Below are 27,263 nucleotides of genomic sequence, written 5' to 3' on the forward strand. Positions count from 1 at the left end.
CATAATTACAGCCTGTGCTCCTGTTCGCGTGTTCTCCTGTGATGATTATTCTTTCTCATGTGACATGGCTGACTTAAATTCAACCTGTGACCCAGGAGAGACCTCCATTTCCTTTTCTAAAGAACTTCTGCATAGCCTGTTACTCTCCATCCTGTATTGAGCAATAATGAGTCCTATTAGGATCCATTTGAATTCTGCTTTTTTTTCTGGATACTTCATTGTTTTCTTAGGAATTTCATGTTAAGTCTCCAGTCTCCAGCTGATTTTGACAAAAGCTACTGTAGTAGGCCAGATAAATGTGAAACACCTGGTGCAGCTACTGCAAAACAAGGAGACAATATTCTCACTTTTAAAAATAAGCTTTAATTCTGCTGGTTGATAGATATTATTGTGTGCTTAGGAGGTAGATATGCAATGGTTCAGTTTTATGAATAAATGTAGCATTGAGTAGTTTCCTGTTTTCTTCTGAGGTAATGGGGGATCAAGCATCACTCAGTGAATACCTGGTATTTTCTGTTATTTATTTGAAGTAACTGAATGCTTTAATAGTTTGGAAGATTGTCTAATTTTACTGTAGCATCTAATAATTATAGTTGCTGTAGTGTGTGTAATCTTTCTTCTCCTCTTGCAGAGTAAAGCAGTAAAGTTTTTCACAATCACTGCCCAGACCATGGAGAGCTTTGTGAAGTCATTAAGTGAAGACATGAAACAGCAGGATTTGGATTCTGAGGAAAATCAGTTTGTATTAGCTTTGGCAGGGATTGTAACAAGTAAGTTAATGTTGTGTCTCAGAATAGCATTCCACACGTACTGGGAATGTATATTGCCTCATAGAAGCTGCAGTAAATACAGCTTTTCAAAGTTAAGTAGTCAATGTTGATATCTTGGGTGACTTTCTGCTTTTCTAAAGTTCTGGCAAATTTTGTTACTAACACTTCTGCTACAGGCACTTCTGTGCTGCCCGTGACATTAAGGATTAGACAGGTAAGAGCCATTGAGTTCTGAAATTCCCTATTGCACCCTTCAGTCTGGAATGAAACAAGGACCATTGTACCAGTCCTGTGTGCTCACATAAGTCTGTACACATCAATTGACTTCGTGAATCACCAGTGATGCCAACATGTGCAAGATTACGAATTGCACATGCTGCAAGTAGATCAGCCCCAGCTTAAGGCATGGACTAAGGATTTTAAAACTGCTTAAAAATATGGTTACTGTCAAATACACCACACTTTCACTGTATAAGAGAAGTAGAAGGTAATAAACCTGACTTCCATACTAAGTATTTTTTTTTTAGGGCCAGAAAATAAGTAAAAAGTCACATATCTGCGGTAGAGTGATTGCCCTTGGCTTGGGAGGCTGTGAGGCATAGGGTTGATACATCATCTGCATTTCTGTGAAACTGTAACTGTCAAAATTACACTAAAGACATAACGCAAGAGAGATGAAACAATGGATATTTATACAAATAAGTGAATTTTGAATGAACAACTTTTCTGAAAATGGGGTTTTTAGCTGTTGGTGTGTCATCAAAGAGTGTAATAAAATCAATATGTGATGCATTATGCCGCTGTTACTATGGGGCAGGTGTAAGGGAAAATAATAAAGGAAAGTCTGCTCTGGAGTAGTAGCCTTTGGAAATAATTTGGTCTTTTGGTTTGTGCTTGAATAATGCCACACTTGCAGACAGGTAGGAAAAGAGAATTTGAGTAGATGTTGACAAGAATTTTGGTTGTGTAGTGTGCCAGGTGTATTGAATTGAGTGGTTGTAAAACTCTGGAATCCTGTTTCTTTAAAGTGGAACCTATAATGATCAGCCTTGTTTCAGTCACACTTTACCTGTGGATGAATGCAGCCTTTTGTTTCATAATTTACTGTGTTGCTATTGGGACACTGGGCATTCTGAATAAATTCTTTGGTTACCAAAGCAGAAGTATGAAGGAGCTCGACCAGTGTTTGCTGTTCAGTATTTGCTATGTAGGTGAATGTAGTCTGAAGTTTACATAAGTGCCACAGTTCATCCGTTACAGCTGACATATCTTTTTAGTGGTCCTGATAATAGCAAAAACTTTTGTTTGAAACATGATTTTTGGTGATGTTTTGTGCTCTCCCACAGACGTTGCTGCGCTGGCGTGTGGCCGTGAATTCCTGGTGAGTTCCAGTCGGGAATTACTGGACACAATGATGCATCTCCTGGGAGACATGAAGCCAGGACTCTGCAACAAATTCAAAGTGTATGTTGACTTTTTTTCCCCTTTCAAATGAAATGCATTGTCTTGCAGTGCAGCTCAAGTGATGACAGTAGTTTTCCCACTCTCCCATTATTCCCTTCCTGGAGAGAAAGTTATTTTCTCAGTATCATTCCTTGCAGCTTTATCCAGGTTTTGTGTCTCTTTGGAAGTCTCTTAAGCATTGTAATATTGTAAAGGTGAGCAGGGTTGCTCTCATCTACCTTGGGAGGGGGTCATGAGTTGAGTGAGAAATAAGGAAGGTGTGAGGTCAAGTTTTGCAACAGAGAGGATGTGGGAAATGTGGACTCATATTTATTCCCTTCTAATATGAAGTGTAAAATGTCACATGTGCTTAGTGAAGAAAGTCAGTTATGGAGCAAAAATGAAATAATTTTTGATTTCAACTGAAAAAGACTCACCAAACACTTCAGTCTGTAAGAGGCAATGCCTGTAAAGTGACCTTGCAAAACAGCTTTAAAGGCAAGGCCCTGTTGCACAGCTCAGATACTGCAGAACTGCTTTTCAGCTGATGGAGAGATTAAATAAACAACTGTCTTTGCCTTTTCCTCCAAGACCTTGTAAGCTGAGGATGTATGGCCTTGACTGAACAAATTACTGTGGCTTAACAAATGGCTCATCTGCCGAACTGTGGGCGCTGGTCCTGTACACCTGGTTCACTTGTTCATGAGGATGGTTTGAGCCACTGTTGTGGTTTTTTCCTAAATACACAAGCAATTCATACCCCAGGCAGCTGTCACAGCTCAGCTGACAAACAGCAGCCCTGTCAGCCACAGTAACTTGATCACGTCCAGGCACACATTTAGGCAGGTTGGATGTGATAGTCTTGAAATCAGGCTCGGTCTTCACTTGGGAGAGGTTCTTTCTTGCCTAACCCCAGCTGTCAAAGAGGGGGATGTCAAGCATTTGCTGACTGACTGGGCTCCTTCCCACAGTCACTGGGAGGAGATGGTGCTGTCAGGTGATTGCTCATGTGAGGGGGAGCAAGTTGCCCTCTGAAGGTGTTTGCCTTTCCCTGTTGGCTGATGAGGGGAAAGCTGAACAGCCTGTGCTGTAGATAGTGGCTTGATGATTTGAGTTATTTACTCCTGAGTGTTGGGCTTGAAGGTCAACAGAAGGGATTTTTTTGATAACATCCCAACTGAAAGAATTCTATGAGAATCTCAGTTTAAGAAAGGAAATTTGTGACTTCATGTGTATAAAAAAACCAAACCAACCAACCAACCAAAGCCAAAAAACAACCCTTAAAAGAGGATCCATACTGTTTCAGAATCGGTAAATAGGAAAAAAAAAGAGGACTTTGAGAGGAGGAAGGAAGATACTCCTGCACACACACACTGAATTTCAAATGGATATGTGTCTATGGGTCCAGATAAACTGGTTTTGATAATTTCATATTGTATTAATGTAATTTGATTTGAGGGCCTTTCTTTTGAATTGATATTTTGGGTTGCTTGTATTTATGCTTCAAAATCTGCCTGCTTTGCAGAGGAATTGCCCATGGTGATGTAAACTTGGCTGCCATGCAGCACTGCTGGTAAAATATACATAGAACAATCCCATGAGGTGGCAAGGAATTCAACAGGTGTGAACTTCTGGGCTAACAAATGGAGGGAAGCTTGGAAAAGAGGTTGCTCAATGTAGTTGATAAGTGAGAAATATTAAGCATGTGTTACAATAGCTTGAATGCAGTGCTGTGATGGTATTTTCTGATATCCCACAGAATCAACTTTTTTTTTTTCCTTACTCTGGCACTTGCCATTGGATAACAAAAATTGCTGTATTCTGACATTAGAGCAAATGCCAGAAAGGATATTTCTTCATGGCCTTGTCATAGAACGGGAGAGCCTAATTTGCTCAAATGTTTTAGTGCAAAATGATTCCCTGTGTTTGTCTTTCATGTCCATAATCAAAAAAAAAAATCCTTTTTTTAATGGGCTCTGTATTTGTCTTGTCACTGCTCAGTTCTAAAAACCTGTTACTAACTAACACTAGATTTTATTCTTGTCCTCTTGGGGAGTTTTACAGTCTCTCAGCCCAGCAAAGAAGGGTCTGGGGGGTTGGTTGATTTGTTTTTAAGTTGTTCTTTGCATGTAAGGTTTTTTAGCTGCTGGTTAACCTTAATCAGCATTTTCATAAGCAGATGTGTCAAAAGAACTCCCTTTTCTCCTCCCATAGGGAACATAAGCCAGGACAAAATGAAAGACAGCTGTGAGACAAGGATATGAAGGTTGTCATAAATTCTAGTGCAATTTCAAAGTTACATGTGGATGGACTCTGGAGTCATCATAAATAGTGTTTACACATAGATTTATATACATATTCATACAGACAGATACGTTTTTAGAACTATACCTCTCAGATGAAAATGTCTGTTCATTATTCTGGAAATGCAATGTGTTTTTCTTAAAGCATAACCATGGTGTTACATGAGAGGATATCAATTTATAATCCAATCAGTTGAAGAAAAAAATTTGGCTTATAATTTTAAATGCTATGGTTGTCTTTTGCTTAGCTTTGAGATTTTACAATTATTTTCTAACTTTTATTTTCAAAAATATTTTTTATTTCTGTGTGAAAAATCAGGGGAAACTGTGAGTCTAATTTTACACACAGCAGTATCAAAGTAAGCTGATGAAGAGGGGAGTTCTATTTCCTAGTTCTAGCAATCCTGTGTTTTATTTGGATGAATATATAAATAAAAAAATACAGGGAGAAGCTGTCACTTACTCCAAAACTGCTGTGATATCCACTGTAGTCTGTTGAGTATGGAGTAAATATATCCCAGGCATCAATGTGAGTGCTGGGACTGAAATCTCAGGGGTGTCCTTGCCTTTCTGAAGTTGCAGATGTGAAAGACTAGTTATTTTTCTCATTGATGTAGGGTTTGTTCAACATTTGTAATTGTAACACAGTCAATAAACATTTATGTAATTGTTTGTAGCCATAATTAAATGGTTAAGAATATTCAACTTTGCTTTTGTAGCAGTTGAACGTAGCCAGTAAAGAGACAGATTAGTACATAATAGTACATTTTATATACTAATCCCATGTATTAACAAGACGGGAAGGGGCTTTAGCTGTGCATTTAGTTCCAGGTTTAAAAGAAAGCATTGACAGATACAGTAGTACAAGATGTTAATTAAATTTGGCTTGTCTAAGTAGGAAGATTATGAAATGCATAATTAAGACTCACTCCACATTAAAAAAAAAAAAAAAAAAAACAACACCAGAAAGTATTGTTTATCCACTAATCATTTTTGTCAGGTTTGCTTCAATGAGCACTTTTGCAATTATTATTCAAAAAATGTTTACTAAAATTTACGGGTCCTGGAGGTGAAGGTGGTTGTAAAGGGCCTGGAAATGTTTCTCTGTTGTACCTAGATGAGTGTGTTTAATTAAATATTCTGTTACATATTCATATCCCACTGCATTGGCTTGTGGGGTGTTCCAGCACTCCAAAAACCTCAGCACTTTCTTGGATCACCACCACCAGTCCCTTTTGTCTGCACAAAGCAAACAAGTGAAATAAAAATACAAACACAGCAGTGCCTTTTTACGTCACTTTATTTCTAACTGCAAATGTCAAACAGATTAAGGGTGAAAGACATTCTCAAGAAATGTTAACATTGCCATTATAAGATGATGGTTTATTGATTATTTCCATTCTGGCTGATTATAGGTAGTGCTGTGCTCTTTTGTCAGGGCTTGTTCTGGAAGCCCAGAGCTGCAGGGGCTGGATGAAAAGCGGTGTGTGGGCTCTACCAGCTGAAATTTCAGATCCAGAGCACCCCTCCCTGCTTGGCAGTGGCCACTGGTGCAGTAGATTTAATAAATCTGCTCTTCCATCTTTCTACTGCTTAACCAAGGTGATCAAACTCGGGGCACATAAATGACACCTCTTACAGCTCAGTTTAGTGTGCCGTGGGTCACTGCCTTTTCTGCTTTCTGAAGGTGTCCACAGAGTGTCCAGAAGTCTGCTGGTGGCATAGGAGCTTAAGCCATGAGACCTTGTTTAAGAACTGGACGTGAGGTGTGAAGTCCATTTGGAATAGAATCATTTCCCTTTTGTTTGGACATGGTGGCAGTGCAGTGACATGCAGGTTTATCTCAGACATGAGAGAGCAGTAGCCAGGGTGGCTCCAGGACAGAGAACATTCCCCTCCCTGAGACCTTCCTACTCTTGCATGGGGTATTTTTTCATGTGTTTAGAATATGTGATTCAACAGTAGAAACAAAGGGTTGCACAACATTGCTTATATATAATTTGAGATTCGTCTCTTTTACTAAAATATAAATTAGTAGCACAGGGTTCTGCACCGGTACCTGCTTGACACATGGCAAAAGATGCTGAAGCATGCAAAGAAATCAAAGGCCATCACATCTTCTTTCTTTCAATTCTAGGCTAATGCTAATGTCACTTTACAATGTGAGTATCAACCTGAAAGGCTTGAAGTACATCAGTGAAAGTCCAAGTTTTATTCCCCTGCTTTGGTGGCTGTTGAATGGTAAGTTCCTCTAAGAACCTTGTAAACCATGACTTTCAGGGCTTTGTAGATTTGCAATAGGTGTTGCAAGTAACAAACCAGAAGTTTTTATCTGTAACCTGATCAGCTTTTGACAGAATAGAAGTAAACAAAAAGGGCACATAGCTGGAGGGAAAAGATGTGCCTTTCCCACAAAACTTTTGGCACTGTATGTAATATTTCATTAATGTAAAATTTTAAGGGTGGTAGATTTAAGAATTGGGAGTGGAGAAATTTGATGGAGTCGTTTAAAAAAAAGCCACCTGTGTCTTCCCATACCAACTTTAAAATAAACTTTAAGGGGAAACTACATACCATTTCACTACCATTTAACAGAGGAGTTTGTGGGAGAGAAGCCAAGTCTGTAACTACACTGACCCATTGCAAAAGTGGCCCTTTCTGAGGAGAGGCTTTGTGCTCTAATAGGATTTGGGGTGCCAGGGCTGGAGGACTATTCCCAGCTGTGCCTTTGGCCAGTGCAGGACTCCAGGGATGTCAAGGACTTGTGTTGTCACTGTCAGGTACATGAGTGACATCAAGGCTCTGCTCTTTGGGAGGCTTCAAATCGCTGTGCAGGAGCCAGCGGGGATTGACGTTCCAGTGTGCGTTGGACTGGGCTGGCAGCTGTGTGCACAGCTCGTGAGGGACAGCAGGGGGACAGAGCTGTGACACTGCTCTGCCTGGGCTTTCTCAAGATATATGAGGAGATTTTGGTGTGCAGATAGGACTGGGGAGGTTAATTATCCCTCTGTGCTGCTAAACCCCTGCTAAAGTACGACTGGAAAATACTAACAGCAGCTGAAATGAGAGAGATTGCATCTGCTTTTTCCAGAAATTACTTTGATACTGAATTTTTGAAAAAAGCTTTGGTTAGGGTTGGTAAACTGAAAGCTATTTGTATAGCTCATGGTTCCCTTAACTATTTTACAGAAAATGTAGCTGCTCATGCTTTTCATCAAATAATTTCCTGCTGTGGAATGTCACAGGCTCGCTCTTCCGAGGTCTCAGGAAATTAAGTAATCCTTGTAAGGGAAAACACCATTTCTATAAAGGTTTTTAATATATTTTGAGAAAAATGTGATCCTCAGAGACCATTAAATACTTGGTCCTTTGTTCAGCTGTGCTTTGAAATTTAACATGTCTTAGTCCAGGTTTTCCTTTTACTTTATGTTGGCTAATATATACATAAGCTGTTCTAGCAAAAAATACCAACCCAAAACACCCTCTTAGTATCCTGTCTAACTGTGGGTTCCCAAATGTTCCTTTCCAATTGTTGTGATAAAAAAGATAATCATTTGATGCAGTCTGTTGTCTGAAAAAGATCAAGTAAGAGGATGAAATGGAAAACATTTATGATTAATTAAGCTACTAATGGAAAGGCTACTCTGCAATTTGGAAGTGCTAATTGTTTATGGCTGGGTTGTAGAAAGAAGGATGATCATGGCTAATTCCTTGACTTTTTGGATAATAAACTTCTCCAGTTACAGCAAGGGTGGAAGATTCTCAGATAAAGCACTTCTGCAGGTTCAGATCCCCGACTTTGGAGGAAATCTGCTTACTGTCAAGAGAGAGCACTGGCTGGTTTGGATATCAGATGAGAGGTTAGATCCAAGACCTGATCTTATTCCCATCCTTTTGTGTGAGATCTCCATAGTTTTCTCGACATTTAATCTATTTCTAAATGTCTGTAGTTGTAAAATTCAGCAGCTTCCGCCCACTCTTGCTCCTCTCCTGTTTCCCTGACCAGCACCTTCAGGTTCTGCTAGCCAAGATTCAGCTCATAAACACGTGGAGCTGCTACAGCATAAGGTCCTGTTATTTCCATGGAGGAGAGTAGAGCACTACCCTGTGCTGGCAGAGTATCCTGTACGTGCTTCCTGCCTGCTGGAAGCTTCTTCAAAGCCTCTTTTGATTAAGGCTTATGACATGACTCAGCTTTCCAGTTTTGTATGCTTTTATCACCATTCCCACTAAGAGAAGCCCCAGAAATCAGCCTCTAATTTTTTTTTTTCATTTTCAGAGAATTACCCTGTTTACTTTTCCATTGCCAATCTACAAGTGTCCGTGACCTCAGCCTATATGCATCAGGCCCATCTTTCTCCACTGCCTTGTATGCAGCTGATAAATCCCTCAAATTCCTTCTCTGAGTTCTCAGTTTCTGCCCATCCTTGTCCCTTGAAGAAGAATGTCCTTCCCGTTAAGTGAAGAGAGCAAATAATTGACTCGATTGTCTTTATTTTCCTTTGTTGTATCTAAAGCAAAGAGGGATTTCATTCAAGTTGTCTCACAGCATTTTTGAAGAGATAGAAATGTGCCTTGATGTTGAATACATGGATTGGAAGAGAAAGAAGGGAAAAAATCTAATGAAGGTTCCTAGTGGAGTAAGAATGTTAACAGCAAACTGTCCTGTTGTCTTTGGGAAACTTGGATGAGCTGGTGTGGCTTCATGTTCCCTAACAAGAATTCTTAATACCTCTTTCTGCTGGAGGCTGTACTGATCATAGGAGAAAACCAAATGTTTGACAGAATTTTTGAAGATAATGCAGATCTCTAGTTTTAGCGCTTTATCAAGTGGGCTGTCTTTTTCTTCCTTTTTTTTTTCCTGCCTTTTTAAAACTGCTTAAAAGATGGACACCCTTCAATAACCAACACTGATCACTGAATCCTCTGTGTAGGTATCAGCTGTGCCTGCCTACACCTTCCCAGCCTGGTGCCAGCATGAATGATGACTCAGATTTCTGTCCGTGGAGCAGCCTGTGGGATCAATAGAGTTCTCCTCTTGTGGAGCACCATTTGTTTGCAGAGCAGCTGTTCCTATCTTGGACAAAATAGGCAGCTTTAGTTTCCTCCATCAGCTGCTATCCCTGTGTTGGTGTGCTGGCTGAGGGTTTCAGATAACTTTCAGATTTAAAGAACCCCTGTCCTCAGCCACAGAAAAAGAAGCCTATATCATACTGTGTAGAAATCCACCTGAGATTTGTCAATATTTTTTTTCTGGTGTTTTCCATCTCAAGATGCAGTAAGACCTCCATTCTGTAACTGCCAAAGGAGTGGATTGGAACATTTCTCTGACAAGGATCTCTTGAAGAATAAGAAGTAACAGTTAGCTCAGGTATTAATAATAAAGACTAAATTAAATGTTTTTCATTTTTGATCATGCAGAACATCCGCCAGCAAATGAGTGCTGGAGAAAAGGAGTCTAGGGTCTTCTTTACTTTCTCTGTTTGGGTGGAGTTTTTTGGTTGGTTGGGGGTTTTTTATTATTGTGTATCTTTATTTTGGTTTTCCCCTCTTTCCTTTTCTTTGAATGCAGTTTAAAAAATTGCTTTCTTTGGATACTTGAGAAAGCATGGAATGCAGAGACATGAAGTCAGTGACATTTCTTGTCCATAGCTGGGAAATTGCTCCAGGTACTTAATTAAACAAAACACAAAAAGAGGAGGAGGACTAATTTTAGATCTTGCCCTTCAGTTTCCTCCACCACAGTTCCATTGGAACCCACAGTTTCCAGTTGGAAATCCAACCTTATTTATCCAAATTCTTTGCAAATTATTGTCTCTGTTAGAAATGCTTGCATGAAGCCCATTCTCACTTTGCTGCCTGCACCCTCAATATTTGCTTTTCATGACTAACTCTGAAGGTTTCTAATGCTTTGCTCTTCCATCTGAATTTTTTATGGCTGTGAGAGCTTTTGAAATTTCAGGTTATTTGCATGGCAGCATGTTATTTTAAAAAACATCTGGACAAACAGAACCATCATATTTATAAATGGATGTCTGTATTAAAACAAATTTTGGCTCATAAATCAAAACCTCAGTTACCAGTCTTTCAAGTGCTCAACAATTTCATCCTCTTGTCATAGAACCATAGAATATTCTGTGTTGGAAGGGACCCGTCAGGATCATTGAGTCCAACTCCTGACCCCACAAAACATCTCAAGAATCCCACCATGTGCCTGAGAATATTGTCCAAAGGCTCCTTGAATTCTGGCAGGCTTGGGGCTGTGACAGCTTCCCTGTGGAGCTTACTCTAGTGCCCAGCCACCCTCTTTATGGAAAACCTTCTGATATCCAGCCTAAACCTGCCCTGACTCATCTTCATGCTGTTCTTCAGATGATGACATTAATCTTAAGAAGAGGATTGCCCTTTGAGACCACATCCATTTTGGTAAATGCAGGGATGTCAGCTCTGACGCAGAGTCCCCTGAGCCTCAGTTATCTGGGAGGCTGGAAGAGTGGCCAGGGCAAGTCTTGTGGAATGTTTGCCCTTTTCCATACTCATACTTTTCCATACTCATACTTTTCCATACTCAGCTGCTTGCCTGGGTGGAGCTCTAGGCTGTCCTTGCCATCTGAGCAGGAGCTTCTTGACAACGTCATTGCCCTGCCTAACAGCTCATGCAGACTGATGTTCTGGGAGGAGCACAGTGTTACCCAGCAGCTGCAGAGTGGCCTCTCTGCAAACTCCTGTTCACTTGCAGCCCCTGGCAGGGAAATTGGGACTGAATTGCTGCTTCAGTATGGATCCTGAGAGTCTCTCTCAAGGATTTCCCTGGTAAAAGCATGACAAATGTGTCTGTAGGAGAGTGGGGAATTCTCCTTAGCTGAATTCCATGTGAGAGCAGCCACCCAGCCAGGGAGGAGAGTGAAGGTAACCCAGCTGTAACACAGGAGCTGGGGCAAAAATTTTGCAGAGAGAAAGTGCATTTGTGTCTGTAAGAATGGCAGCAGCAAAGCTCAGTCTTTTTTTCTGCCCTGGTGTTCTCTCTGCTCCTTCCCCTCAGTGCATCTTTACTGCAACATTTCTTGTCTCTTCAGACCTATCAACAATATAGAAATGTCTGGAAAACTCTCCTGCTGCAGATGCTGCTTCAGCCCTGCCAGCACTGGCAATGCAAAGGGATCTTGCACAGGGGAAGCCGTGGCCATAGCTGTCTCTGTTAAATATGCTGTGAACACAGATAGTCTGACAGGCTCATTAAAAGGAAAAGCTGAGTGGCAGATTGCTCCTTCCTGCTGGAATCAGACAGGAATTTAATTGAATGGTACCTACAGCAGTGGTAGGAAGCTTTTGAAATTGTAAAGTGATAGAATGGTTTGAATTGGAAGGGATCTTAAGGAGCATCTTGTTCCAACACCCCTGTTGTGAGCAGGGATACCGTTCCGCTATGCCAGGTTGCTCAGAACTCCATCCATCCTGAACTTGAACAATTCCAGGGACAGGGCATTCACAGCTTCTCTGGGCAACTTCTCACACACATAATGAGGAATTTCTTCCTAATATTTAATCTAACCTCCTCCCCTCTTTCAGTTTAAAGCCACTGCCCCTTGTCCTGTCACCACATTCCCTTGTACCAAGTCCCTGTCCAGCTCTCTTGTAGCTCCTTTAGGCACTGTAAGAGGCTCTAAAGTCTCTCCAAAGCCTTCTCTGCTCCAGGCTGAACAGCTCCAGCTCTCTCAGCCTGTCTCCATAGCAGAGGTGCCCCAGCCTCTGTTCACCTTTATGTCCCTCCTCTGGACTCACTCCAACAGATCCATGTCCTCCTTATATTGTGAGCTCCAGGGCTGCATGCAGCTCTGCAGGTGGGGTCTCACCTGAGCAGGGCAGAGGGGCAGAATCCTCCCTCACCTGCTGCCCATGGTGCTTTGGATGCAGCGCAGGACATGTTTGGCTTTCTGGGCTGCCAGTGCAGGTGGCCAGCTCATATCCAGCCTCTCACCCACCAACACCCCTGAGTCCTTCTCCTCAGGGCAGCTTTCAATCACTTCATTCCCCAGCCTGTACTTGTGCTTGGAATTGTCCCAACCCATGTGCAGGACCTTGCACTTGGCCTTGTGAACTTCTGTGTTCTTGTACACAGGCACAGCTGTAAACAGTGTGCTGGCAATAAATGTTGCATTCAGGTGGACAGGGGATGGCGTGGCCACGTGTAAATTGAGTTCACACAACTCAGAGCCAGTTGTGGATAAGCTGTTCAGTGCTGATGTAATGCAATTACCTAAACACTGCTGTAGGGGACAGTTCATCTGAGAGCCTGGTGCTAATGACAGATGTGACTAAAATCCATCCACGTTATCAGCTGCCTTTTGTCAGTGACTGAAAGCCATTGACATCAAACTGAGCTGGCAGCTTGCAGGACGTCAGCAAACTCCAGCAGTTTCAACACCTTGGTAAAATTACATCAGCACCTTATGATGGTGGTAGGTTTGGGCTATGCCTGTGATCCTGGCTGAGGCAAGCAGCTTGATTTCTCCCCCTCTTCTCCAGAAATAATGGTGATAATTTTGAAATTGTAGTTGGAGATGTGCATGCTGCTGGTTGGGAGGATGTGATGCAGTGATTTGATTACAGCTAAAAAGGATTTTTTCAGTCTTGTACAAACAAAATGTTACTCAGCTAGTGTAGAAATGACTAAATCTGGAAGCTGTTGACATAAATATAATGCTGAATAATGAAGATTCCTTACATTTCTCTGAGTGCTTTGTAGACAGGGTTTTTAGAAAACGTCCCTAATGATGTTGGAGACAAGAGAAAGATTTCTCTGGTATTTTTTTTAAATCCTCTTAGGGAACATGATTATCTTCAATAAGTAATATTCTCAAAACCACATGTAATCCTAAGGGAGTGTATTTTAAGGCATATGTACTTATTTAACTCAGAACATCTCAGAATACATTCAAAACAATGGCAATCTGAGGTTAAATGTGTATTAAGTCATCTTCTGGTGCAGGATCATTTCCTTCCTTTGCTGGATGCCCACGTGCCTAATCTGTTCTTCATTTGAGTGACTCAAGCTGTTGAGCTTCCCTGGCTGCTGCTGGAGATTCTTCCTAGAACCTCTCTGCTCTTACTGGAAAACGTTCTTGTTTGTCAAGCTGGAAATCATTTCCTGATCTCCTACAGATCCTCATTTTCTTGGCTCCCCTGCTAAGGCTTCTTCCCTGATCGATTCTTTAATTTCTACAGCCTTTAAACACATGCAGATAATACTAACATTGATTCCCGTAACAGTATTAATAACAAAGCTCTTTTCATCTTACATATATGAAGCTTCCCAGCAGTACTGCAAGCCATTAAAAGTATTAGTGGCTTTATTTCATGGAGGAATAATGTCACACAGAGGAAGATTGTAAATGAACTACATAGATTTTGCTCCCCCAAAGCTTCTTTCTTCTTACCTCTTTGAGCTGTAGTTTGTGGCTTTTATTTCTAATGAATAAATGTAGAATAATACAAAGTACAGAAAAAGGGGGAGGTGATGTGTGCAGAGTTTGAAAATTATATCTGGCAAAAAAATATGCATTAAAAACCACACAATGTGGAAGACATAGAGGCAAAAAATGAAGGCAAAGGAGGATGAATTCAAGGCTTTTATTTATATTTTGATTAGGTCAGAATAAATCTGAAAACCAAAATTTGCACCCAGGTTTTCTTAAAAGGATTCACTGAAATGTTGCTGGCCAGGAAATTGCATATAAAGTCTTGCTCTCTGTGAGGCTGAGCTGCAGCATTTCCCCATGAGTTACAAATGCTCATCACTCAGAAAGTTGCACCTGCAGGTACTGCTGGAGATGATGATGGAAAGAGGCAGCTTAGAGCCTTCAGCCTGGGTGTCAGCAATAGGAGTGACTGTGCCATGGGTATGCAGCACTAATCACTGGGTTTTTATTGATCTGATATGTGTAAAATTGTCCAGCATGCCCAACAGCTAGGATTCTCAGGGCACAGAAAAGGAGGAAATGTACATTACTTTTTGGGTTTGGACAACACCTGCGTCCTCAGATTATACCTCACTCTGCTGGTTTTCCAGGAGAAAGTAGAACTCCTTTCTTAACAGGTTAACACTTGATTATTTCCATTTATGATGGAAAATGGAGGAAGAGAGAGAGTGCCTGGCTTTTGGGTGTAGAGCAGATGTTACAGTCTTTAAAATTGCCCTTCAGCCCTGTGCTGTTGGGAATTACTTAAAAATCCTCATCTCAGCAGTGAGTTTCATTCTGAAACCAGAGTCTTCTTCACTGTCCATCACATCCTGTTCTCTGTCCCCCTGGGTGCTTTCAACCCTTATGCTTTAATGAATAATTCTCCTCAGTCCTTTTTCAAGTCGCCAGTGTTATGTGTGAAATAAGCCAGGAATGGTAAGAACTTGCCTCAGCCCCACCAAATGCTTCCTCCAAGCTCAGTGCACTCTGGTTTATCACTGCACTGGTTTTATGCTCCTTCAGTGAGATTTTGGTCTCTCTGGTGCTTTTGTGCTCCAAGTGATCTGAATTAATTTTCTCAACTTTTCTGCACAACCCTTTATCAAAAGCTTGCTGAAGACTAGGTATGCTAATGAAAAACACATTAAAAATGCATGGCACGTGGGACAAATAACTGCTTCCGCTATAAAAATATATTAGATGTTTTCATTTGGAATATGCAGAATAGGGGAAGTCTTTCTACCACATGCTTTTGATAAAGCAGTAAACCACTAAATGCAAATAGGCCGTTGCAAATGATTAAAATGTAATGCTCCTAAGTGTTTCAGTAATTAAAAATGCATCCTGTGTTCTTAGCAGTGGAGTTATTACGTGTCTTCCTGGCTTAAGTCAGTCAAAGGTCTTTGCTGCATTTCCCTGGCACGTTCCTGAGCAGCAGTGCTTTCAATGTCTGCGGAATTAAACACTTGGAAGGTTGATACATGGTTGCTAGAAAGTTTTATAGAGATTAATATTTTATTGAGCTTTGAAGAAATCTGAAGCCTCCTATAAAAAGAAATTAAAGAAAAGCCTGATGATCTACTGCAGAGTTGATTTGTTAGTCTGTTTAAGTCTGAATAATCATGGGATACAGTTTGTTCTGCTCTTAAATTGGATTGCATCCAACAGTACATCCTGGGCACTGACTGGATAAAGTCAGGTTGATAAATTCCCTGGTTTACAGCAGTTTCAACATCTGAAAAACAAGAAAGGTTCCTGGTTATCTCTCCCTCACAAACACTGCTGGGCAGAAGCTGCTGAGGGCGGACAGAAATGTGGTTTTCAGATACCTCCTGGAGCCAGCCAGCAGCAATGGGCATCTGGGAATTGCGACACTTCCATTATTCCCTGTCTGCCTGGTGGATCTGTTCAGACTGGCTTCTAACAAGCACTGGATGCTTTTCTTCCCTGCTTTTAGACCCGGACACAGAGGTTTGCCTCCACGTCCTGCGGCTCCTGCAGTCGGTGCTCCTGGAGCCAGAGGTGTTGGCCAGGTCGGGCGCCGAGGTGCGCGAGACGCTGCCGTTCCAGCGCATCGTCGCCCTGTCCCAGAGCCGCAATGCAGAGCTGCAGGCACTCGCTAAAGAACTACTTGAGGATCTTAAAATATTTGAGTACGAAGCGTAGAAGAGCTCTATGACACCAAATGCATATGTCTTTCCTATCTTTTTATGCTGCAAGAGTTGTTGGAGATGGGCTTGACTGAAAAAAAACCTCTGCCTAAGTTCCTCGGACAAAATCCTTTTTGGGAATTAGGTAACCCAACTAAAATCGTACTTGGGAAAATGTGTTGGGTTTTAGCTGCCCAAATAAAACCTTGGGTGATCTGGTAGAGATGGGACAGGCTTAATTTCTTTGAGCAGAATTTTATTGATAATGGGTTTCCAAAATGGTCCACGGTTATGTTGTGTATTTGCTGTCTAGATGGAGTAAAATATTCTCATTCATTGGTAACAGTTCACTGCAGTGGTAAATAATCCTTTTGATCCATCCTTAAGAATTACTGTACTGTGAGGAAAACTTTGTTGCCTTTTATAACTCTTCTGTGTCAGAATGCACCCCAAGTTCCAGTTTTATTGTTGTTATTTCTCACCTCTCTCTATTGTAATAAAACTGAAATTCTGTAGCATGTAATGGATTTCAAAAATTGTATTCAGAGTCAATTTGTATTTGCAAGTCAAGCTGGTCTGTGGCTGCCAGGCATGCTAGAAACTGGGCTGTTGTTTTTAGAAAAGCCCTGAGAGGGGAAATAAATTGCTGTTGTCCGTGGTACCCAGTTGTGTGCTGAAGAGGCTAAAATGAGCTGCTGCTCTGTCGTGAGCAGCATCACATCCCCTCACAACCATGGGGTTTGTTAGAGCTTCTGAGTACAGTGTGCTCACCTCAGGGGTAAATACAAACACTTAGTGCTGGGTATTGGTGGAATCTATAATGTTCTTAGAAAAAAATAGCGTTCATTTCTGTGATGTCAGAAACAGAGCCAGTTAAGTGAGGCTGTTCAAGGGAGCAGCAAATGAGAAGTGCAGTGCTGTGGTAGCACCTTTTTCCATGCTAAAGTTATTGCACCTCATCTGGGAACTCAATGTATTAACAAAATACAACGTGAACTTCAAATTACAGAAAACATGAAGTAAGCTTCATGGGATTTAAATATTATGATTGGCAGAGAGCGGAGGGAGACGGTTGTAAAACGTGAAATTTAAGGTATAGGGCATCTCCCTTTGGGCTGTTTGCAGAATGATGGATGTTCAGAGTTAGAAATGTAATAAATCACCTTGAAATTACTTGGCTCAGATGCTGCAGATGGTAACAGTCTGGTTTGGGGCTGTAGAATGAAGATTAAGATAGAGAGCTCACATACATGGGTGGGTTGCATGGGGTTCTGCTGTGTCTCATTCAACACTGCGTTGAACTTACCAAGTGCAGACTTGTGGAAGGCTTTAAATCTTCAGTAAAGTGTACTTTCTTTGGATTTGTTTTCTTATCTTGCTATCCTAGTTAATCCTCCTAGAGTTTAATCCTGAAGGAATCAAAATGGTAATTGGAATATCAACTCATGAAAGTGTTTGATTTTGAGAAACACTGAAGGGCATCATCCACTTTGCATTGAATTGTTACCTGCTCACGAAGGTCTTTCATCAAACTTTGGAAGCCAGTAAATAGCAGAAAAAGAAAAAAGTAGTTCTGCAAGCAGAAAAGCTGATGGAGCCTCATGTCCTGTGGATTTGAGATATTTCTTGAAAACTTCCCTGCCCTTCCCAGCCAAGGGTCAGTGTGGTGTGCACGAGCTGGGGGTGACGCAGGTGCTCATGGCCAGGTCAGTAAACTGTGGTGAGGGGCCACTGACAAATTCAGCCTTACGAGAGGGACTGGCAGTGCAACTGCACCTCATTTCCATGTGAAATCAGGAAACAAAACAATCAGGACTGTTCGTCTTAATTGTGTGTCCACTGGCATGGTCAACTATGCTCAAATAGGTGATTTGAGATACAGTTTTCCCCAGCAAACTGCTCAAATCTGATGGTAGGTTCTTTCAGTGTCTCCCAGATGACTTTATTTTCAGGTGTAGCTTGCCAGGACTGTTTCTTCAGAGCCAAATCATCAATGACCCACTGACCTTGAGAAAGTCTTTTTTCTGTACAAAATGTTTGATTATGCAAGACTGAAAAATAAGAAAAAAATCATCTAATCTGTGAAATACAGTGTATATTTAAAAATACTAGAGAAGAAAAGTATCAGAAGCATCAGAGAAGAACCTGTGTCAAACAGTTCTCTAAGAAAGTCTGTGTATTTTCCCTTAGCGTACTTTTTCTAGGTGTTCACAATTAATTGAGTGTATGGAAAAGAAGAAGACAGCATTTGAGAGAAACTTGTTATCACAGGGAAGCAAATTCATAATACTTCTTGATTTGGGGAAAAAAGTGTCAGTGCAGTCACACGGTGCTGAAGCAAGGTGAGTGGGCAGAAGCCAGGGATAAGCCTGACCCTTTAACGTTCCAGAGTGTTAGAAATGTTCAAGGTGTCTCATACTTAAATGTTGTAGTGAAATGAAATGGACATTTGGAGTTGCAGGTTGCATGATGGGCTGTTAGGTCATTCTGCTGTTTTTCAGGTTCCTTCCTTCCCTAATCCCCCATTTGATGGAGCCAGGGACCAGCCCCTCCTGGTCTAGGGCTGTGTACAATTAGTTGAACCTTTGTGCTGTGGAGTGAAGCCTTCAGCTTTCCACACAAGAGTCTGTTATACCCCATGCATACTCTTGGACACGCCATGGTGGGACTCTCTCAGACTTTGGCATCTGTCATAAAGTACTGATCTGTTCTTCCTCATCAGCAGCATCAATGCCTTCTTTTCTGTTCCTTTTTCCATCCTAACATAGGTGGGAATCTCATGCCATTGGCTGTAGAGGAAGCTGCAGTGACTTGTTGAGATGAGATGCCAGCTATTTAGATGACTGAAATTAGATGAGGTGAATCCTACCCTTTGGTGTCTATTTTGCAATAATAGACATGAGCAAGCTTTCAGATTGTCCTACTGTTTGCAGACAGCATTTTATAATTTTGTGTGTTGATAAGCTTGAGAGATCCCTGTTGGAAGAGACGAGTGTCTGAAGGCCTAATTTGTCTTCTTGTGGTTAGTACTGGAAATTAGGCCATTAAGTAACTGTGGATCTCCTTTGAGTCCCCCTGTCCCCTGAAAGACATCTTTTTTTGACAGGTTATGAGTAAAAGAAAGTCTCTGAATAACAGAAACTGAAAACTCAGAGCGTGCCGAAGCTTTATGTATGAAGTTGAACAATGGTTGGCACACAAGACACAGTATGACACAAGGAGCTGCTGCAGTTAAAGACTGGTCAACAGATGCATTGTAAATCTCAGCTCTTTTTTTTGCTTCAGTTTGCTTCATTCTGAAACTCTGGACCATTAGGAGGCTTTATTGGTTTAAAATCAAGAGTTCAGCCTGTGCTGTAAAAAACACTGGCTTGGAGTGTTGCTTTTGCTGGATCCTGTTGAAAAGTTGGAATTCTTCTGTAGTAATTGATTAACTGAAGTACTTCATTGATTAACTGCATTACTTAATTGATTAACTGGATCGTTAGCTTGCAGGAGTAAAGGGGGCTCACACAGTCAAAGCACGAGTTTCAGTAGCTGTGTTCAAAGTCCAGAGTTACTCCAGCTTTGCTATTTCCTCTGTTGCACAATCTGAGAGTTTCAGTGGAGGAGAAAACGTGATTTTGGTGTTGCTTTGAGATTATCAGTTACTCCAGACTTAAACCCATATAACTGAAAGTAAAATTTGACTCTTGGGCTAAACTGCCTCAAAAGATGAAAAATCTGTTTTAACAACTTGTAGAAGAAAGTTCACAGTATCAGCTGCACAATTAAAAGTGAACTTGGCTCCTTTCATTCTGTATACACTGTACAGAGCCCTGGAATGATGCCTGTTTGCTGATGCTCCAGGGAGATACTGGCTCTTCATAGTTGGTGCTGGTGGTAAATTAGATGCAAATGAAAAATAAATGAGGATCCCCTAAAACTTACTTTGTGCAGCTTAAGAAGTTTAGCTGTGTAATGTGCTGCCCCATCAGTTCTTCGTGTGGTATCTCAGGCCAGTGTTTGGTCTGGAGCACGAGCTGGCTGGAAAGAAACTGGCAAACCTCAGTAGAGGAAAGCAAGGCCTCTGGTGGCTCTGTGCCCTGTGCTGAGGGACAGGCATGGCAGCAAGAGGGGCCTGGCATCTCTGAAGGGCACTGTGAGAGCTTGGGTGGGAACAGCAAGCAGCTGTCCTGAAGGAAGGTGGTGTTTGGTTACATGAGGACGCTGGCCCATTCCCAGCACTCAGGAGAATGGCAGTGAACTGGAGTTCAAGGCACATCATCCTGTTCTGGTTGCTTAAGAGAGGGAAGTAAGTCCCTTTTAAGGAAGAATGGGAGGAAGAATGGGAGATGTGACAGTATGGTCTTGTGGCCACAAGTGAACTTTTAGATGATTCAATTTCAGCTGGTGGCACCAGTCACTTACGTGCTTCTTTGAGTTATCATTTGTGCTTGTGATATGTGCTGATTAGCACAAATTGGACTTCAGAATTGATAAGATTTTACAAGTCTTGCAAATACTGTACGATTCATCTCCTCTACTGCCTTCAGTCCTACGAGGATGCTGGAGGTGAGGAGACAGGAGTTTTCCTGGGGAATAAGGAACCTCTTTTTTGCTCTGTTATCCCTGCCCAATGCTTGTACTACAAGTTACGAGCTAGGCAAAGCATGGCTGCACCTTCATTTCTCTTCATAGCATCTCATTTGCATCTGCGTCTGGCCATGTCTGTGTTGTTTGGAATTTTCCTGGTTTGTATGCAGGAACTTTTGCAACTGCTGTTTGCTGCTTGAATACGTGAGTTCCAAGTTACAGCTGATAAAAAGTCATTAGCGAGCTCGAGGTTGTAGAGATTTAAACTTCTCCAATGCTTTACGATGACCTTTACAACCTATAACTTGCTCAGTCGGAAACCTTGAAAAGACTTTGACCAAATGATAGTTGCACATGTCATTTATGGGAACTATAACTTTTACTGTGGGTGTGACTGCAGTGAAAGCACTTCAAATTCCAGCTGCTCAGTGCTTCCCAATGCACGTGTTTGTCTGTGCTGTTGGGCTGCAGGTGGGAGAGGCAGCAACCACTGAGGGCAAGGGCTGAGGAGGGGAAGGGGTTGTGTGACCTGGGGTGGATGGAGAAGGTCAGCTCCGACTGAGCTGCCTAAGTGGCTTTTGTGCCACATGAGTCTTGCTTTGAACTTGTATGGAAAGTTTGAGTCTTCCTTTGAGGCAGGAGATTGGGTTGGGTGTTAAGAGAGCAAGTGAACTGCTTGAAGCTCTCTGCAGAGATAAATCCCTCCTTGCTTCTGTAGCGGTATTGCCACCAGGGTCAAATAAAGTGCAGCAGTCACCCTGTACTAGCACAAAACAGAGAATGGAAAATTGCAGAAAAAAAGGCCCAGTTCTTGGATCTGCACACCTTCCTCCTGAGCAGGATCCATAGTGTCCAGAATAAGTTTCACAGAATCCCAGATAGCTTGGGTTGGAAGGGACCTTAAAGATCATCTCGTTCCAACCCCCCTGGCATGGGCAGGGACACCTCCCACTAGACCAGGTTGCTCAAGGTCTTACCCAACCTGGCTTTGAACACTGCCAGGGATGGGGCTTCCCCAACCTCACAGTAAAGAATTGCTTCCTAATATCTAACCTAAATTTCCTCTCTTTCAATTTGTACCCATTTCCCTTTGTCCTATCACTACAGTTCCCAACAAAGAGTCCCTCTCCATCTTCTCCATTCTCAGGCTGCGCCTGCTGCCTGAGAGTGGGCCAGGAGTCATTGCTGAGGGGGAGTGAAGTCTCTGAGGCTGCTGGGGGCAGGGTTGACCAGGTTGGGGGCAGGATTGACCAGGTTGGGGGCAGACATGCCCAGGGTTTCAGCAGTGCTCCAGGCTCTTCTCCCAGCAGTGGGGCAGCATGTTTCTGCTGAGGCTGGGGGGCACTGGGCTACATGGTCCTGAATGTGTCCTGAGCTGCCTGACTTCGGAGAGGTGACCAAAAGCACCAGGGCCTTGCCTGTGCCAGGAAGTGGTGATGGCATTTTGTGGGATGCCTTTTCCAAAGAACAAACCTGGTGGCCAACCTGAAGGGCAGCCAGCCACTGTAAACCCAAGTGCAGGCTCTCCTGCTGGCCTCCCTGTGGGTCCCCTGGCAGCCCTTGCTGACCCTGGAGTGTGTCGGCAGAGCTACTTGCAGGGAAAACAGGACTTCTACGGGATCTGTAACAATGGACCCACAGCATGGGTGGGCAGGTGGTTACCTCTGCTTTGCATGTGCAGACTCTCCATAGGGCTTGCAGGCTCCCCTGCAGGCACACACAGAAACACCCATGCTCCTGTCACTGTATTCTGCACGGCCCGGCTGGGTGCAGCTGCATTTTGGGAAATGCAGTGGATGCATCGTCTCGTGGCTGGTGCAAAGGGACACAGAGCTCTCTGTGCGCTCAGAAATCGTTCAGCAGCAAGAAGCTACCGATAGCCACTGCTCTTCCCAAACACCCTCTCTCCCCTTTATATTGCAGCGGCTGTTTTTTCCTAGGGATTTTCACGAACATCATTACTGCCCTGGTGCAGCAGGAGCGTGATCTCTTTGAGACAAGAGCGGCTGAGTGCGGTGAGTCACCCACATTCCAGTAAGGAAGCCCCTTCAGGAAGCCTCTCTAGCAATGATCCTGCTCAGCTCTAACAATGCTGACGGAGTGTAACACTGCCCCGGAAACCTTTAGAGATTGCTTGTCAGGCACAGCCAGTGTCTCCAGTGCCCAGGCAGCTCAGCCAGCAGCAGACAGATCCTGGGTAAGGAAGCCAAGGGAAAGGAGGTGCCTTCTTGGCTGTAAATGGCAAGGGGCCAAACGGTGCTGGAATAATTTCATGAGCACTGATGGCAATCTGGAGCACAGTCAGAAAAAAAGGGATGGCCTCTGGGGATCCTGAAGTCAGCTGAAAAGCTGAGCTGCTAGAAACAATAGTGCTGCTGTCAGTGGCCGAGGGAGAGGCCAGGTTTCAAGGGCAGATGACAAGCATGAGAGCACTGAGGAGGGAGCTGCCACAGAGCCTCTAACGAAAAGCGTTTGGTATCCCACAAGCTTTTGTCCCCGCAATGACACACGTTGCTCAGGAGCGAGAGAGGGAGAGAGTGCATTTGCCATTAATTTTTAATTGTAATGGAGTGTTCTGTAGTGATAGGAAGCTTCTACTGTACAGGCTGTCTATGGCAAGGGTTGACCCACTGGCAACCTTCTCACTGATAAAGGTGGCACAAGAGGAGAACAGAGGGAAGGACAGGAAAGTGTTACTAAGGCACTGCTATAATGCCACCACAAAAACCGGAGACATTACCACACAAACTAAGCATTTCCTCTGAAGTGCCCTGCTGCTATTAAATTTTAGTTTCTTAGACCTGCATTTCAGTTTCTGTGGGCACAAGAAGATTGTACAGCTTCTGCTCCACTGGTGGCCAGGAGATGTTGTCTCCATGGCTCCTGCTGGGGCAGGAGATGCAGCCCTGGGACCTGAGATAAGCTGCTGGGCTTATCTGGGACTCAGGGGATATGGATTCAGTTCCTTGTGCAGTCACAGACCTCCTGTGTACACAGGAAAGCCACATGGAGCAAATTTGCTGAGGGGCTGGGCTTCTCTTGGACCATTCCTGATTGCAGAGGGAGTATGCTGGAGTGTTCAGTCCTCCAAATCAGTTTCCTGCTTTGGTTCTCTTTTCGTGTAACTTTCCTCCTTTCTGCCTTGGTCTGACCATTTTTACTTGGATTGCAAAAGGCTTTGGGGTAAGTAAGTAAAGTATGTGGCAGGCACAGAGAGGATAATACCACAGTCCAAGTAATGACTGGCTGAGGGAAGGAGAAGAGGGAGCCTGAGGTGTGGAGGATACCCAGTCCTGCTCCCAGCTGGTTGTGTGGCTGTGACGTGGCTTCTGCTGTCCTCATAGTCCTCCTGTGGCACTGACTGAGACCCCTGCAAGCTGCTAAAAGGACCCATCTTAAGTCCTATGAGTCCTTTCCAGCCTAGGAGATGTTGCTCCTGCCAGAACAGAGAGAACCTCGTGGAAAAGGAGACCCTGGGTTTGCTGCTCCTGCCTCTCTGCAGCCCAGGTTGTTGACAGTAGTCTGAATTTGTGTGAACTCTCTTGGGCTCATGCTATGAAAGCTCGGTGTGGAAGGAGCCAAAAGGAGAAGCTCCTCTATTGCCCAGGGTGTTCCTGCTTTCACCACCATAAATTATGGGAGGGAGAATTTCTCCAGGTTTGTGCTCCTCTGCCTGTCCAGGTGGGAGACTTCTAAGATCCTAAATGAGGATCCAAAGATCCTAAATTAAATGCTAAAATCCTAAATGAGAATGAAACAATCCCTTCTGGAAATCTTGAGGGAAGACAAAAGGACAAAGGGCATTCTGGAACTAGGAGGAAGAGAAAAAAGAAGCTTGCTTCCAAGGACTCAGCCCTTAAGCACAGTGACGTAGAAAGAAGGAGATTCTGTTTACAGAGGAAGCGAGAAAGGAAATGGGGGTGGGGGAGGGATAAGAAGTTACCCAAGGAAAGCTCGTCCTTTGGGACAGGGCAGAGAGATGGGTCTGTTCCCTAGGGAGCTCTCCCAGGAGCAGAAACCACTGTCAGAGGCTGCACTGCCTGTGGGCCAGGCTCTGAGGAGACCTGAGTGTGCTGCTCTCTCATTCCTGCTGCAGCACAGGCAGAGCTGGCTCCCTTCCCTCCCCTGGAGAGATCCTGGCTGGGTGCTTTTGGAATACCGAATCTGTTCATTCTTGAAGAACTCAACTTCCCTGGAAAATAAAAAGTATAGTCAAGGAGCAGGTAACCTAAGATTTGAAGTGTGTCTTAGAAACTGGAAAATGTCCCATGTGTTTTGTTCCTGCTGCTAGTGGGAGCCTGGAGAAGCTACTTGAGTCCACAGCATGGTTCTGCCTGTGGATCAGCATCTCCCAGGCCTTCAAACAGGCACAGCCTGTGTTACTGCTGCCCCTGCACCTCATCCCCCTGTAAGGTCTCAAAATGTTCCTTCCTTCCTTCCTTTCACAAGGAGTAACCTCCCCATCCTGCTGAGCCGCTGGTTTCTTTGGACGGTGTGTCTGATCAGCTGGCAGCAGGGAAGCTGCAGTGATGCTACCCCTGAGGGGCTGCAAAGCCTGTCTTAACCAACCGGGCTCCTATTTCAGCTTCTCTGCATCAGCAATGAGCACGGATTGCAACAAGGGAAGGGGAAGGGAAAACAGCAGCAACAGGAACCAGAGTGCTGTCTAAAGCTACCTGGCCTGTCTTGAGCAACTCAGCTGTGGCAGGGTGCCTTCTGTCTGCCCTGTGGCCACAGCCTGCAGAGAGGAAGGCAGGCAGACAGGTGAGTGCTGTGAGCTTCTGTTTATCCAGACCCTCTCCCAAGGGCTCACTGTGGTTCCCTTCCTTCCTCTGCCCTGCAGGGGATGCTTTGTTTTTTTTACCTTGAAAATCTCACTGTCCTTGAATTCAGAATAGTAGCCAAGGCCAAGGATACAACAACAGGGACAGGGCAGAAGGTCTTATAGTCTGATGATGGGAATATTTTTGCATTTTTTGCCCTTTTTACTCTTTTCCATAAAGACAAACATCTTCTTCTGCTCTGCTCTCTTTCCTCCCGTGGCCATTAAGCACTGGAAGATGTGTATGAGCCTTTGTATTGGAAAAGGCTGGGAACTGCTGTGTTGGCTGAGATAGAGCTGTCTCTTGTCAGCAGCACCTGATCCTGGTCTGATTTGGAGTTGTGTGATGGGCTTGCAGAAAGCACCTTCAGCATCATGCCCTGCCAGCTATCAACTGCAGGGCTTCAGGAGCCAGTGCCACAGCGGGCCAGGACAACGTCAGCAATGAAATGCTACAGCAGTAGCACCTATTATGTCCTGTGTAACAGAATTTCTGCCCAAAGCCAGAGCTAACGTGCAGCTGAGCAGCAGGGGAGCTGTGTGCAGGCAGCTGGCTGGGTTCAGGGGTGACTCAGCCTGCTGAGCATGTGTACCCTCTGATCTGGTCATTTCCCACCTCCTGCTTGACTTCTCTATCTTACAAAAATATTTGAAGAACTAACTGAAAGTATATGCTCAACAGCGTGACGCAGGGTAGGGGTTTTTGTGAACATCCCAGGTTTTCTCTTGAAAAAACCAATGTGGAACGTTTGGGGGGAAAAAGTTGGATTAGGTTTTCTTCTTTCTCTTTGTGCTCGTTTGCAGTGTAAGACTTACAATACAGAGAAAGCCAAGAGCACAAAAGGACAGAAATGGGAATTTGCCAACAGAGAACTGAAGTAAAACGTAACCTCAGCATTGATGATGTCATTTTCCAGATGAGAAGCACTGAAGCTTGGCATTCCCAAGCCATTACAAACGCTCTGCTCCTCACCTATCACTTAGGCAGAGCCAACCCCATGTGGGAGCACTGCAAAGCAATTCTCTGCCTGTGCTCCTGCTGTACCAAGGGTTCTGCATTTGCCAGTGCATCCCAGAGTGTTTCTCTTGGCTCATGGGGCTGGAATGCCCTGGAGTTCACTCCCAGGCAGTTAAAGGGAAACTTGCCTGTCCTTCCAGGAAAATATCAGTGGGAGATTTTGAAAACTGGTTTCTTTTCCCACCTTCTCTGTGCAGACCAGCAGCTCAGGGCATCACCATTGCCCTTGGCCACACCAGCTAGTGGAATTTCCCTGGGCCAGAGTCCTTCTAGGTGGAAAGGCAGTGGGGTAAGGATGAAACTTGTGTGACTGCAGAGAAGACAGTTACTGGTGAGAAATCCACCTTTTCATGGCCACATTTTTCCCAAGACCTGGCTCCTTAGAGTTTTTCATAGTAGGTAAAAATATGTCCCTGTGCAAGGAGTGCAAATGGGCTTCTTGCACCTCTAAAGTGCCTCTCCCTGCAGGTGAGGAAGAACTTGAAGGCTTCTGTAGTATATCTCAGGGAGGATGTGCCACTGATCCTTGCTCCAGCAGAATTAATATTTGCTTCATCTATTTAGAGATGAATAGAAAATTCCACCAGCTGCCATCTCCGAGGAGCACTGTGGAAGGGTATGGTTAAAATCCAGCATTATGTGGAACTCCTGGGAAGGCATCTCTCTCCTAATGATGACATTTTTAAAAACACTCTAAAGGTTTGATCTTGGTCCCATTGGG

General features: G+C 43.5%; 1 protein-coding gene across 7 annotated transcripts in view; it reads left to right on the forward strand.

The window, feature by feature from the left end:
- Window positions 1-27,263, forward strand: part of HSF2BP (heat shock transcription factor 2 binding protein) — a 58,817-nt gene that overhangs the window by 14,947 nt on the left and 16,607 nt on the right. For 4 of the 7 annotated variants that reach the window (XM_032101012.1, XM_032101011.1, XM_032101014.1 and 1 more), the window contains 4 exons: window positions 632-770; window positions 2,117-2,234; window positions 6,654-6,757; window positions 15,935-16,788. In XM_032101012.1, the coding sequence (XP_031956903.1) occupies window positions 632-770; window positions 2,117-2,234; window positions 6,654-6,757; window positions 15,935-16,143 (570 nt within the window). In that variant the 3' untranslated portion in view covers window positions 16,144-16,788. Of the gene's footprint in view, window positions 1-631; window positions 771-2,116; window positions 2,235-6,653; window positions 6,758-9,789; window positions 9,888-15,934; window positions 16,789-27,263 lie in introns of those variants that run through there. The other 3 variants (XM_032101016.1, XM_032101018.1, XM_032101017.1) reach the window with 3 other exon arrangements.

Source organism: Corvus moneduloides, chromosome 2 (genome assembly GCF_009650955.1).
Source record: "Corvus moneduloides isolate bCorMon1 chromosome 2, bCorMon1.pri, whole genome shotgun sequence".
Lineage (NCBI taxonomy): Eukaryota > Metazoa > Chordata > Aves > Passeriformes > Corvidae > Corvus > Corvus moneduloides.